The following is a 14687-nucleotide window of genomic DNA, read 5'->3' as shown; positions in this document are numbered from 1 at the left end:
CATATTTAATAAGGCATCTTTACAGTGAAGTAATATAAACCGAAGAGGTGCCAGTGGCTCCATCATTTCCCAGCTGTGTGACCTTGGGCAATTAACTGCTCCGCGCCTCATTTTCCTCATCTGCGAAATAAGAATGATGCCTCCGAGTTGTCAGTACACATACGGTGTTTAGAACAGCATCCGGCATACAGGAAGTATAGACCAAATGTTATCGGTAAGAATTTATTTTGTTCTGTATTCAACTCCATTGCGGACAGAAAAACTTAAATTCCCAAACAGGGAATTTCTGATGGCCTGTGACTCTGATAGATGATCCTTTCCATTGTACCATTCTCTTCCTAAATCTCAAATCAAAAGGAGGCAGGCCAAGGAACAGCGTGAGCCTTCGGGACACTCGGGAATGTCCTGTCCAAATGCCTCTACTGTGTTCATTTCACAATTCACAGTCCTTTTTCGGAGCTACTTCGTCCTTCACTGTTCTCGTACCTCATTACTAAACACCAGCACCTTGCAACTCTGACCTAACTGGCCTACTTTCCCTCAACTCACCAAGGCAACAAATCTATTATCTTAGGAGGTAAATTCTATGGTTTCAAAACAGAAAAGTGCATGCTTAGCTCACATTGCCAGCCTGGTCAGGTCTCGACCCTTCCATTTGGGATGTGGGACCTAATACCATCTTCCCAAGTAGTCTACCAGGAAGTCTGAGAGAGTCTGGCCCCAACTTTTACAGACACTCTCTTACAGGATCAACAGACAGACCCAAAGATTACAGTTCCTCAACTGTTAATTGCTACGTAAAGAACGAGAATTGATATTCGGGGCGGTGACTCCAGCTACCGTAAGGTGCAAGGTCAGGGCCAGGCCCCCTCACCCACCGGCAGCACAGAGCAGTCAAACACTGAGGGAGGCACATGCCCAGGGTCCTGGTGTCCCCTGTGTGCTGGTCACAGCCTGGGCAAGTGGAGCTTTCGACTCAGGAAGACCCCAGTCTGAATGAAGGCCTCCGACTGAATCTCCATTTTTCTACCAGAAAACCTGTATCATTTTTGTGAGAAATGAAAGGGTCCTGGCACATGACTGGTACTTGATGAACAATGATGATGGTTTTTCAGTACACTTTAGAAACTGCAAACGCATCATCGTAATCCTGAGGAACTCTCTCAATCCAACTGCCTTGATTTCACCTCAACTGGGCAGCATAAATCCCAGTCCTAAAGGCAGACACACAGACGATTCCCTCACCACAGTCTCCTGACCCGTCCCGTGGCCCCTGTCCACTTCCAGGGCTTCATGCGGGCCGGGGGCGGCACCCCCATCCCCCCATGCTCGGGCTGTGCCTAGAGTCACAGCCAGCCTCTCTCAGTGTGTGCAGCCCTTCCCCCAAGGGAGGGCCCAGATACAGACAAGGCAAAGGCTCCATCACTTACTATACCCCAACCTGCCCAACCCCCTGCCTCCCACGTCCCTGCCAGAGGGGGATCCAGAGCTGGGTGGTTCTCCATGACTTCAGTCCCTCAGCCCAACCAGGTGCGAGGGCAGGAGACAAAGGGGCCGCGGGGCGCCGGGACCCCCAGCCTCATGTTGCAGACGCACCTTCTTCAGGGCTCTTTCTCCAGCAGCTTTGTTTTCCAGGCCCATGTACAGCCTTCCCAGCTTCAGCCACATGGAGGCCACATTGAGGGAGTACAGAGGGTAATGTTTGCTGGAAGAAGAGAGGAGATAACAGGCCACCATCAAAGGGAGCCAAGCAGCCTGCAGGCCAGGCGCCATGACCCCATGGCAGCCAGGCTCCTCCAGGCCCCGGCAAATTCTGGGTGGACACCGTGGATGGTTCGACCCTGTCTGAGCACACAGACGCACTTCATTTCACGCAAGTGTGTGTGTTTCTGAAAAGCTACATCAAAACTGCAGGAGAAATCCTGCATAAAAACACCGAAAACATGACATTCGACCCCAGTCCCAGGTTTTTGTTTCAGGTGCACTCAAAGCAGGGCACTGGGAAAACATCTTTGAAAGTGAATCCCCCATTTATCTGGGCCTGTCTCCTCACAGACATTGGCAGATTAGGCCTATCCGCTCACAAAAAGACAGAACGCCTGTCAGTGTTATACACACACCCGTGTGTCTCAAGAACCCAACTTTCTGTCACACTCGATGGCTGTCACTTGAATTAACAAAGCTGTCAGCTCTCTGAAGTCAGAAGAACACCTACTTCCTCTGGGTTTGCTTTCTCTGTTGTCCAGCAGAGGGCTTTACATACAGTAGGCTTTCTCTCTGTTTTGTTTTCAAAAGCAGAGAATAATTTGGGGGAGTGGGAGCTATTGTTTTTAAAGATGATTTATTTATTTTGAGAGAAAGGGAGGGAGAGAATCCCAAGCAGGCTCTGTGCTGTCGGTGCAGAGCCCAATGTGGGACTCGATCTCACGAACTGTGCGATCACAACCTGAGCCAAAATCAAGAATCAGACGCTTAACGGATGGAGCCACCCAGAGCCCCGTTCTCTGTCTGGTTTTAACCGAAGGCCGACTGGTAGGGCCTGCCTAGGAAAGACAGCAGGAGGCAGCTTATGGGTGGGACAGGATGAGGGGAGAGAGAATGTACGTGTGTGTGCAGGTGTTTATTTACAGACCCATCTGTACAGCTCAAGATCCATCCATATGAGACGACGCATTCTATCTGTATTCCTGGGCAGGCAGCACGCTGCCTGGAGGAAGCGCTGGTGCCAGTGGCCCCACAGAAAGCCAGAGCTGGCCTCCGGGAGGGGCTCACCAAGCTAAGGAAGTGTCCAGCAGAGCAAGGCCCAGCTGGGAGAGGGAGCACAAAGCTAAGATTATTTCATTCATTCTCATTCTTTCTCTCTCTCTCATCCCTACCCTCCCTCCCTCTAGAGCTCACAGAAGGCTCTATGCATAAGCCCAGAGGACTTTGTCACCCACTTCAGGAAGAAGATAGGTTGTGAGAGAGTCTGTGATGTAGCAAATTGTTTCGAAGAGCAGATTTTAGGAGCTGGCTTCCCTTGAGCTCCCCCTGATGGCTAGTCAGGGTAGCGCAGGGGAAGGGGAAGGCAGTGGAAATCCAGACCAGACCAAACTTTACAGTCCCCAACCTTGGATAGTGAGGGAGAACTGAGGGCTTCTCAAATCCAGGAGAAACACCTGGGGTGCTTCTGGGGCACAGGGGTTTCGGAGCTAATGCCCAGAGATTCTGAGCCACTTGGTCTTGGCGAGACCCTGCAAATGCACAATGGTAATGTGTTTAACAAGTGCCCCACTGATAAGATCTAGGCCATCCCAGCCCTGAAATGGCTAATCGGAGCCAGAGGAAACTGCCACGACCTCCATCTGTCACACACTTTAAGGTTTAAAAACGCTCTCGACAGGAAACTTCCCCGGGGCCGACATTCATTATTACTCTAAGTTAAAATCCAACTTGCTGTATTCAGAACTAGCAGGGTAGATAATGGGTAACCAACCAGAGCCAACTCAATGGTCCCAGCACTTCCCTGTTTGCAAACCGGGAAGCAATTTTAAAAAACACAAGAAGGGGATGGTGTGAGTAACGATGGAAAAGCAGGGATGTGGGACCACCAGTTACCAGGTAATAAGTGTGTTTCACTTGGGAGGCACAGGAGGAAAAAGAAACAAGCCAGTGGCTTTTTAATCCGGATCTGAATTAACTACTTTGGATACAGCACCCTGGAGAGGCCCTGGGAGGGCTCTTGCCCCAGCACCCCCTTCATAACCTCACACCTGCCTCTACAAGCGTTCTCTTCCAGATGCCAGGCCTGATGCAGAAGCACCCTGCACCTGTGCCTCCAGGTGTGGGTGCAGCGAGAGAACGCTGTTCTAGCATGTTCCCACACAGCGTGGTCAGAAAACAACACAGCCGAGGTACACATTTCCAAGCCCCAAATTCTGCTCCCCGCTAAGACGATCAGAAACAACCACTGCCATCACCTGTAGGGTTTAATGATCTTCTGTCCGTATCGCAGGGCTCCTTCCCAGTCCTGCATGTACAAGCAGACACCCATGGCCTGGTACATCATGTGCAACATGTACACGTTGCTGTCCTCGAACACGGAGCTCATCTTCTCCTGGCTGAGCTCACAGATCTCCAGCAGCTCACTAGGGGGTGCTCTGGCGTTAAGGAAAGGACAGGCTGAGGCCTCTCGGCTTGGACAGTTCCAGAGGCCGGTTCCAGCCGTTACTCGGGTGCACTCCGCCCCTACCCTCGCCCTCTGCAAAAGTCAATTACAGAAAGCCAAGCAAAAGTGAAAGGCAATTATTTTTTTCTTTTAAAGAAAATTCTTTTAAATTTTCAAACACACAAACCATGAATTCATGACCTGAGCCGAAACTGGACGCTTAACCGACTGAGCCACCCAGGCACCCTGGCAATTATTTTTTTCTTAAAGAAACAAACTTCAGAAGAAAACTGAAGACCTCAACTATCAAACACAATTTGAAAACTTTTAGCCCCAGGGAACAGACCCTCAGGTCAGCTGTAAACCATGTTTAGGATCACCAATCTCAACCTTCTAGTTAAATTTAAACCTTCACCCAAGCTCAGTACTTCGGCTGAAGCATTTCTGAAGAAAAAGTTCTTTTCTATGCTAAGAAAAAAACAAAACAAAACATGCCTTTCTTCAATTTCCTCCAGTGTAAATGTGGGGGAAATTTTCAGCCCAAGAAAATGCTAGAATGTAATGGTTAAGAACATGGATTATGGTAGTCAGCAGACCGGGGGAAAAATCCTGGCGGGCTCTGTCCCTTGGGCAAATTACTTGCTACCTAAGAGTCTGTTCCCACCTGCTACATGGGGATGGCAACACTGTGTGTTCTTGTGTGTCCCTGTGAGGACTGGGTACAATAATGTAAGCAAAGCCCTTCGTGCTGCACTTGCCTGGAGTATGACACCCAATTAATGAGGGCCGTCAAGGAACTCTTCTCCACAACTTTACACAATAAAACTCCTCCCCCACATCCAGCTCCTGACCAAACTAGTGAAACGAGGAGAAAGAAGACGAAATCAACATCGTAAAACTTGGGCATGGCTGACACCAAGTCATGGGTGGTCAGTAATTCTTCCCACATTTCCTGGGAGCCATTCATTCTTTTGTGTTCAAAGCCTTACACCTGCCCTTCTGCTCCCTCCTCCCAGCTCTCTGGCACCTCTTGAAGGCGAGGGACAGTAAACTTCTGTTGTAAAGTTGTAAAGGATATATTTGTAGTGCTTGGCCCTCCGGAACTCCTCGATGACGTTGCGTGCGTATCTGACCATGTCACGGATGGTTTCCGCCTTTGGTGGATCGCTGAGCTTCCGGATTTCCACCTTGGCCTTATCCTGGGGGAAATGTCCACAAGTGCAAGGTGTTATCTCCCATGGAGACGACACTGATGGGGAAACCCCTCAAACAGTGTATTTTGAGACTTGCCCATTCTAAAGTTGCAAAAGAATGAAAGGAAATTGGGCAACGCATCTAAGGGAAACCTAGTACTCCATTACCTTTTTACAAAAACAAACAAAAATAATTTTCTAGGGGCGCCAGGGTGGCTCCATCGGTTATACGTCCGACTCTTGTTTTCGGCTCAGGTCATGATCTCACAGTTCACAGGGCTCTGCACTGACTGCACGGAGCCTGCTTGGGATTCTCTCGCTCTCCCTCTCTCTCTGCCCCTCCCCTGCTCATGCGCTGTCACTCAAAATAAATAAATAAATATTAATATATATTATATATGTGTAATATATATGTGTAGTACATATGTGTAGTATATATGTGTAATATATATAATATATATATATGTGTGTGTGTGTGTGTGTATATATATATATATATGTGTGTGTGTGTGAATTTTCTAGACAGTCCTTATCCAGGCAGCACACTTAGAGTGTGTTTGCTATGGGCACATATGTGTGTCCACACATCTATGAATCAAGAGAATAAGGAGGGTGGCATGGGCAAAATGACATTGGCAATGCCAGGGAAAATGTTCCTTATTCTCGTGAAGAGGTTGGGAAGCCTCTCGTGTGCTTTTCCCCTTCCCTCTCTTTTAAGCAGCCAGTTCTTTCCAAGAAATAGCCGTTTGGCAAATCCTTCTCTTATGTGCACAGTGAAATGGAAATGTTTCAATCAGCTGTGAGGATCGGCTTTAAACAGAGGCCTGGTGTAACTAGCTTCCTTCTAGCCACCTTGGCAAGACATGTGAAAAATACTGCAGGAGGAGACACCCCAAGTCAGGCAGGATACCCGACTGGCAGCGAGGGCCTGAGACGCAGGCTACGGTCAGCACCTTGACCCCATCGGCCTACCTTGTCTTTGGTGGTGCACTCCTGGCACTGGCAGGTGAAGAAGTAGGAATCTCTTAACCGGTCATTCCTGTCTTCGGTTGGGTACAGGAGGTCGATGTAGCTGGTGAAAACCTGAGGGGGTCCGAAAGGTGGAAAACACCAGCTGCTACAGGTAAACTTACTCCTTATCCTTTCTGTGGCTCTGCAAACACTTACAGGGATGAGCACTGAGGAAGCCACAGTTTGGGGTATGTTCTTCCCTTTAGCTCACTGAATTCTTTAATGTCAGCAGTCCCCCAGTGTTGTCCACCTCCTTGTGATGGAGAGAAAGGGCCTCTCTTCCCACCTTCCAGAGAATCCAGAAGCCCACCAAACAGTAAACTGGAGGGTTGAAAGCCTCCCCACCCCGGCCTCCCCGAAGACAGCAAGCTGTGGACTTGTCCCAGCAAGCACATGATGCCGTCACACGTGTAGAAGCCAAGGCCCCACTGGGCAAAGACTCTATCATCCTTGAGATTGGGCCTGGCCTCTCTCTGCCTGGCCTTTATTTATCCTCTTGTCTTGCACAGCTTGGGCCGGCCCAGATGCATCACTGGGTGAGGGGGAAGCATGGACACATACACACTGATAGGTTTCCCTTCCATCAGCTGGCAACGGGACAAGAAGCTGGGCCCGGCGGGCGGGACAAGTCAGCACAGGGAGGACACAGCTTCCAGGACGCCAGCATGCCGCTGCCTGACCCAGCTGGGCCAGAGAACTTGGAAAAGTCTTGCCTCTGGGCTCACTGGGTTCTCCCGTCCTTGCTTTTTTCAAACGGGGTCTATAACCGGGGCTTGGAGCATATGGAGGAGACGGGCATTTAACTGGCCATTATCTACTCACTGGGACAGCGCTCGCTGCGCATCCCACACCATCAGGCAAATGTCTGACTGAACAGATGGATGTCACAAAGCCGTCCGCGTGCCAGTAACCTCGGGCACTGGCAGGCAGGCAGGGGGCACTCGCGCGGGGCTAGGTGCTTGCAGGCACGGCCAAGCCAAGCTCTCCCAGACCCCAAGGGCGGCACCGGAGACCCTGCAGCTCATCTGACACCCTCTTTGAAGGGCAGGTCTCCCCCAAGGCAGTGACTTCCCCAAAGCGGGGTCACTGCATCTCAGATCTGTCGGAGCGTGAGGGCAAACCAACAACAGGAGCCAGCCCTGCCCGGCCTCGCGTAGCCAGAGCTGCCTCAGTTCTTTGAAATGACTGATGGACACAAGACGCAACAGACACCAGGGCCCAGAAGGTGGCGACAGAGGCCGCTCAGTGTCGCCGCTCTGGCCCAGACAGAGCCCTTCTAGGTGACAAACCGCTCAGTCTCCAGCCAGCCTGTGGGAGCACTGGAGCCTGATGACTCACTCTCCGGCCGGCTGAGATGGGTCTATTTTAACAGAAGAGGCATAACGGCAGTCGCCAGACATCTGGTACCCAAGGTGCCCCAGCCCAAAACAGGGTCCCCTCGTCCTGATGAATGAGGCAGACGACAGGAAGTCTAACCTGTGCCCTGGACTTCAGCTCCTAGTATGGCTGTGGGCTGGTTAACAACTTCCAGAGAAGCCAAGGCCTCGAGCATTTGGCACACAGATCACGGTCTTCAAACTTTAAAATACCCAGATAGGCACCTTGAAATGGCAGTGGAGAACACCGAACTGAACCTGACTCTGAAGGGTGTCATTACAAATCCACATGTCCTTGCTAGAGATTTTATTATTCATTTAAGAGCACAAAGCATTCATGTAGCAATTTGCCACGCAGCCTTTTTGAGCTTTCTGGAGATGACGCGTCTTAGAAGGTAGTCGTGGAGGCAGCGTGTGGGAAAGGGGAGGGAATCGCTGCACAGGTGACCGAACACCTGGGTTTCTCCACGTCCCTGAGACAAGGAGGGTACCTCTCGGTCACAGCCAGCCTCTACTTGCCCTGTGAGTATGTACAAGCCACCACCTGAACAGCAGTCCTCAAAAACGGTCTCTCTGGAGTTGAGATGTGGCATTGATGGGTTGTGAAATGCTGATGTGTGTCACTTGGAGCTTTAACTTGTCAGCTACTGGTCAGTTGCTTTTTCTCTCTTTAGATAACAAGAGTGTTGACCTTTTGGGGGAGGAAGTTCACTAATCAGAAAAGAAAAAGCTCGGGGCGCCTGGGTGGCTCAGTCGGTTGAGGTCATGATCTCACAGTTTGTGAGTTGGAGCCCCGCGTCAGGCTCTGTGCTGACAGCTCGGAGCCTGGAGCCTGTTTCCAATTCTGTGTCTCCCTCTCTCTCTGCTCCTCCCCCACTCGTGCTCTGTCTCTCTCTCTCTCTCTCTCAAAAATAAATAAAACAATAAAATAATAAAATAATAAAACAATAAAATAATAAAACAATAAAATAATTAAAAAAAAGCTCAAGCTCAATTATTTGGCAACAGAAATACAGAGACTCTCAAGGTGCCTGGGGCTTAGTCGGTTAAGCGTCTGACTCTTGATTTCAGCTCAGGTTATGATCTCAGTTTGTGGGTTCGAGCCCCATGTCGGGCTCTGTGCTGACCGTGCAGAACCCATCTGGGATTCTCTCTCTCCCTCTCTCTGCCCCTCCCCAGTTCATGCTTTCTTGCTCTCTCTCTCTCTCTCTGAATAAATAACAATTTTTTAAAAAAGAAAGAAATATAGAAACTCTCAAGAGGTTTCATTTTGGTCATTTGGGTAGTCTCCTTTCTCTGTATAGCTCTACAAATCTCTGTAAGGAATTTAGCTCAAATTTATTCTTTCCTGTTTTTTTCTTAGCCACATATGGAAATGGTGAGCACCAAACTGGAAGGCAAAAGTGTGGGAGTCTAAGCCATAGGTCGCAGATCTGATCACTAACCCTGGAGGGCCTAAGGGCGGACACACTGTGACTGCCAGAGTCATTCACAGCCACTCTCGTCCACGGAGGCCACACTGATTTTTCCACGCCGCCTTTTAACACAGCCGTCAGAAGCACTAGGCCACAGCCGCCAGGGGCCACGCACTCACCTCCTCTCCCGGGTTGATTTCCTGTACAGCTCTCACTTCTGCTAGCGTCCCCTTGTAGGTCACAATGACATTGGGGCAGCAACTATGATTCATCAGTGCAACGCTGTCAATCAGAAGAGAAAACCCAATTTTCTCAAGAAGGCAGGCAGACTGTTCAGGTAAATCCCTGGCTATTTACTTATGAAGTTGCAGGAACTGGATCTTGGTAGGATGTTTAAAAACAAAAACAAAACCACAAAACAACCTAACAGTTGGCTACCATATTCTAAGAGGTTGTTTTTCTGCGTGTTATTTATAATCGGACCTAACATCTTTAACAGTATCGAGAAGCGAAATTCACAATTCCAAACAGCGGTATCTCGGCCAAAAATAAAAAACACGTAACAATAAAAACAGCAGCGACAACAACTCCCAGGAACATTCCTTCCTGTTGGAGGAAGGACTCCAAACCCAGCCCCCGCAGCAAGCTGCTCCAGAGGACACGGCACAGGACAAACGGGTTGCTGTCTCCAAGCAGCTTTTTCTATTAGTGGATTATTTCTAACGGGTTTTCTTCAGATGCGGAGAGGCTGCCCCTGTGGGAGACTTCGGCTTCCTTGGGGAGGGCCTGTGGTCCCCAGAGGGGCCCTCAGAAGCCTATCTGTGTCTCTCTCTGCACCTCAATTTCCTCATCTGGAAAATTGGGACATTACTGTTCCTGCTGCTTACTGTCTGCTTTTCAGGGGACGGAGAGGACAGAGAGATTCGCCTATGCGAGGGGCTTTGAGCTTTCTGATTATATCAAGGTCAAAGTTCTGAGAACAGAAATTTCTAAACTACAGGGAAAAAGTGCTTGATCTCTGAAAATGCTGCCTTTGAAATCACAATGGCGATACGATTTCAGCCCAAAGGGATTTTTTCCCCCAATTAAAACTGCCTGGAAACTGGGGCTCATATGGGCACTCACATCCATATGTATCTTTGCTCTGATGGCCAGTGTCACTTGCCTGAACCCTCGGCAACCAAAACCCCTCTCCTATTTGCCCTGGGGCCAAATGGGCAAAGAGCCGGGAAGCCTGACGGGTGAGCTGCCCCAGGTTTGCTGTACTCAAGAGGGAGTGGCCCTCTCCCACCCGCCAGCTGCCAGAGGCCTGAGTGATGGGGTGTGTGGCTGGCCTTGGGCCGGTGATAACTCGTCTTGTCCTTAGCAAGGGTCACCCCTGCCACGCATGACAGCCCACCGAGCTTGCTGACAAGTGGTGGGCAGGCGATCAGGCCCTGGGAAATCTGATAAACAAATGTGCTGAACGCTGTTATTAGAGGAAAAGCAGCTTTCTAGAACCTTTTGTAGAACTATTCGTTCATTTCAAGCCAGACTCCTGGACATCTTTTTAATAAAGGTGAGGGAAATTCACTAAGGCAAAGAACCTGAAACATTCATGCTCTCGGTGGCATCATTCTCTTGCGATGATCACTGCGAAGGGCAAACCCTCAAATACCACCCTTAACCTTGCTCTTAGTCTTGAAAACACTGAGAGGAGAGACATTCCAGAGCTTCTTCCATGTCTGAAGTTGTCTGTAAGAGCCTCCTAAAGAGGATCTAACGGCCTTTCTCTTTTCCTCCTTCCCTTTCCCAAGAGCAAAAGTCCAAAAGAGCTTTTCCCCCAAACCCTTGTTTCCTCACTATCAGAATTCAAATGGCAGATGACACCATTTTGGCCACAGGGACACTATTGTGTGAATCAACCTTCTGTTTCGCCAGTCAGGAAAGCCGATGGCAGTGGCTCAGGAGATGTGGGCCTGTACAGAGATGCTTCTCTATCCTTCAGACCCATCGGACGTGCAGATGCGGGCAGCAACAGACCGACCCATCAGGAGCTCACATGTCCTCCGTGCTTAAGTGTGTGGGTGCCTCCTTTACCTTCGGCAACCCAAAGCCAAAGGAGCCTCTAGTATATATTAAGCAACATCACCAACCCACAGGGTGGATTAACTCAGGGGGATGCAGGAAAGGCTCCTTTGCTCCATCTGTGAGGGGAGGACTTGATTTCAGGGAACTGAAGCATTCTGAAAATACCCACTCCATCAGAGGCAAGGGGCAAAGCCGTTTTTAGCAATCCATTACAGTCAGAGCTACAAAGATCTCCAACAGTCAACTGGCCAGCCTTTCTTGAATTACTTGAGTATCCCTGAAGTAAAGAAGAATCGTATCGTTCCTTGAAATTTTCCAAGTTCACTACTTCAGCACAGTCTCCTTCCCAAACCGTGCTGTTTCTATACGAGTATTTTTCAGAAGGAACAGATGGATATGGTCTCCGCGTTAGCCTATGGCAATGCTTGGTTGGCAATTAGTGTTTCACTTTGAGCGTGGGAGACCCAAAGATTTCCAGAACCAAAGATATGCAAAAGGCAAATTTCTCAGCAGGGCACAGGCTGTTCCTTCTAAGCACACTAGAGAGGATTCTTTAATAACAGCTCCCCACTTAGCAGGACTTAACAAGCAACTGTTCTCTTAACTACTACCTTTGGCTCCCTAAATGTATGGGAAATATTTTGAAACCTAGTAGAATTAAAAAGGTGTCTTAATTCACTTGGAGTTTCATGCCTGCCACATGCAGTTAGGTAGGTTATTTTAAAAAATCAAAAAAAAAAAATCTAATTAGTGTTAAATAAGTAAAAGGAAGTGAAGTCAAACTCAGCTTACTCGGGAAAAATTGCTGATCCCAAATGAGAAAGCTCTTCATCTTCAATTGTGAAGCCGTTACAGTTAACCTACAGTGAGAAAAGAGGAGAGAGAAACAGATGAGCGAAAGCTTCTCTTCGGGTAGAAATCATTTCTTTAATTGTGACCTTTTACAAACTAACTGGGATGATGTTCCAGTTTAGTGATGTAAAAACCTTTCTTTTGGCACGGTATCTTTCTTTGGTCAAACAAAACTGACCCATCAATCTCATGTGTAAACAAATAAAAGCAGAATTGTTAGGAATGTAGTGCCCTTAGTGTAGCCGACCTACCCCTGCTATGCACAGTAGCCCAAGGACACTACAAGATGTCCAAGGACCGAGGTTTGCATATTTGCATGGGACTTAGGATACCTGGAGTCTAATCCCAATTATGCCACAGATCGGCTATGCGATCTCGAGGTCATCACGGAGTCCCTCTGTCCTTGATTTCCTCCCGTTAAAAAAGAAGTCACGGGGATGTAACGTACAGCACAGGGAATACAGTCAATAATATTGTATTAACTTTGTAAGGTGACAGATGGTAACCAGACTTACAGCAGGGACCGTTTCTCAATGTATACGAACGTCTGTGTATGTGAACGAAATGTATGTGAATGTTGTACACCTGAAGCTAATGTAACAGTGTATGTCAGCTATACATCAATAAATGAAACATTAAAAAAAAAAGAAGTCACTTGATCAGTACCTATCCCATAAAGTGAGGTGGCAAAAATGAAAGCCCTTCCATAGGTAATCTAACTGCTGTCCATGCCTTCGAGAGGCAGAGGGGCCGAGGGCCTGAGGTTAAGGAACAGAGACCTTCCTTTCACATCTCAGCCCAGATCAACCACTGGCAACTTTCTCAACCCTTAAAAAGAAATGTTACATTGAAAAAATACCAAGAGCAACTCTCACCATTCTGGAAGTCCAACCTAGAGCTAGAAGGCTAAATACGGGGAATGTACATCCCCGAGTTTGTGTTGTTCCGTAAATTCATTCTTCCCGCCGACTTTCACTGAGAACATATGCTGGGCACTATGCACAGAAGAGTGAACGGGCCACCATCTGTGCCCTCGAGGCACACCCAGTCTACTGGGAGACAATTCAGCGAATGTTTTTCATTTGTATCTACAATTTCAGGGGTGGACGGGGACTCCGTCTTTTGACTTTTCAAATGATGAAGCTGAAGTCAGAGAGGAGCAGTGACTTGCCCAAAGCGAGTGGCAAAGGTTGAGACCCCTGCCCCTCCCCAGCTGCCCTGAAGGCTGTGAGACACCACATGCTGCACGATTTCCACCCCATGGGCTAGAACCATGCTCTTCCATACCAGAGACAATGCACGGGCGTGTTTCAGGCCAGTGGATGGGCTTTTTAAAACTAGCATCCCCTGGGCACTTACTCTGGGCCAGGCCCTGTGCTAGGTGCTGCAGATTTACCCTCTCATAAATCTGCAATACTACTCTGACGTAACCCATTTCATAGATGTGGCCACTGAGGCTCAGGGAGAGGACAATGATTAAGAACTTGTTCAGGGCCATGTATGTAGTGAGTGGCAGAACAGGACAGGAGTCAGTTCAAACCAGACATTCAGACAGCAAAGTTTTCGGAAACACGAAAGAGTTTTACACTATACCATTTTCTTCTAAAATTGTTCTCACCTATGAATATTAACATGGCAATTTTACTTAAAATTAAAGGGCCAACGTCAAGGCTTGGAAATCTCAGCACACAGAGAAGTAAAGGCTATGACGGGTTTGACTTGCAGGTTTTACAGTAAGTTCAACATATTCACAAACAGTATTTACAATTTTCAACATAAAAAGAGATCACTGCAGGTTAGGAGAACAATGCACAGCCTTTGAAGACCTGGGGTGTTGGGCATTTTTATGTAGAAGACATAACATAGTATTTTTGGTGCCAACTTCAAGTACTCCCAGCCTATTCTGTTATCAGGACATGAATCAATTACCAATGGCCGACAACCAACATCAGGTAAGAGTAAACTGGGATTTTCATTCATTCAACAAAATGTATTGGGGCACGAACTATGTATCCTGCACCATAGTAGGTCCTGAACGATCTACGATCTCAGACTGGATGCTAATAGGCCTCAGCAGTGTCTGCAGAATGACAGAATAAGAACTGAGCAGCAATTTTTCAAAATGGATGGAGGGACAGACAGCTCCTCACTGACTCCAAGGGGCAGGAGACTCGCTCCTTTGCCTCTTAATCTCTTCCTCTGCATGGAGCTCAACTGGATCAGTCTGTGACTCCAAATTCCTTCAGGCTTGAATGTTCTGCGTCGCTGGATTCTACGTCCCGCCCCCCCCCCCCCCCCCCGCCCCATCCTCCTCCTCTCACTGTGCAAGAGTGAGCGTGTCTCTTTGTGGGCAAAGGCGCCTGTAAGCACAGTGTCATCACTGTCCCTTCCTGGGAGGCGATGATGGTGTGTAAGCCAGACTGCATAGCAATTTCCCTGCCAGCTTTCCCTCCCTTCTGAAATATCCCTGGAGAAGAAAAGTGAACTTGCATGTTAAGAAAGATGCATGGGCCATTGTCCTTTTTTTCAAGTCAAATCAGGCGTAAGTACTTTGCTAAAGCTATTCTCATAATTAGCATTTAGACTAGATGTAGGCTGCACACCAAAAATACATTTCCCAACC

The 14687-nt window shown here is 48.4% G+C and overlaps 1 protein-coding gene across 2 annotated transcripts in view; it reads right to left on the bottom strand.

Moving 5' to 3' along the window:
• SMYD2 (SET and MYND domain containing 2) overlaps positions 1-14687 on the bottom strand; it is a 50844-nt gene that overhangs the window by 1023 nt on the left and 35134 nt on the right. The window contains exons 6-11 of one of the 2 annotated variants that reach the window (XM_027074449.2): positions 12005-12072; positions 9322-9424; positions 6313-6423; positions 5226-5346; positions 3960-4134; positions 1597-1705 (exon numbers count right to left, since the gene is read on the bottom strand). In XM_027074449.2, coding sequence (XP_026930250.1) covers positions 1597-1705; positions 3960-4134; positions 5226-5346; positions 6313-6423; positions 9322-9424; positions 12005-12072 — 687 coding nt within the window. Of the gene's footprint in view, positions 1-1596; positions 1706-3959; positions 4241-5225; positions 5347-6312; positions 6424-9321; positions 9425-12004; positions 12073-14687 lie in introns of both variants that reach the window. The other variant, XM_053209110.1, reaches the window with a different exon arrangement.

Source organism: Acinonyx jubatus, chromosome E4 (genome assembly GCF_027475565.1).
Source record: "Acinonyx jubatus isolate Ajub_Pintada_27869175 chromosome E4, VMU_Ajub_asm_v1.0, whole genome shotgun sequence".
NCBI lineage: Eukaryota > Metazoa > Chordata > Mammalia > Carnivora > Felidae > Acinonyx > Acinonyx jubatus.
This window is presented reverse-complemented; position numbering and strand designations above follow the sequence as displayed.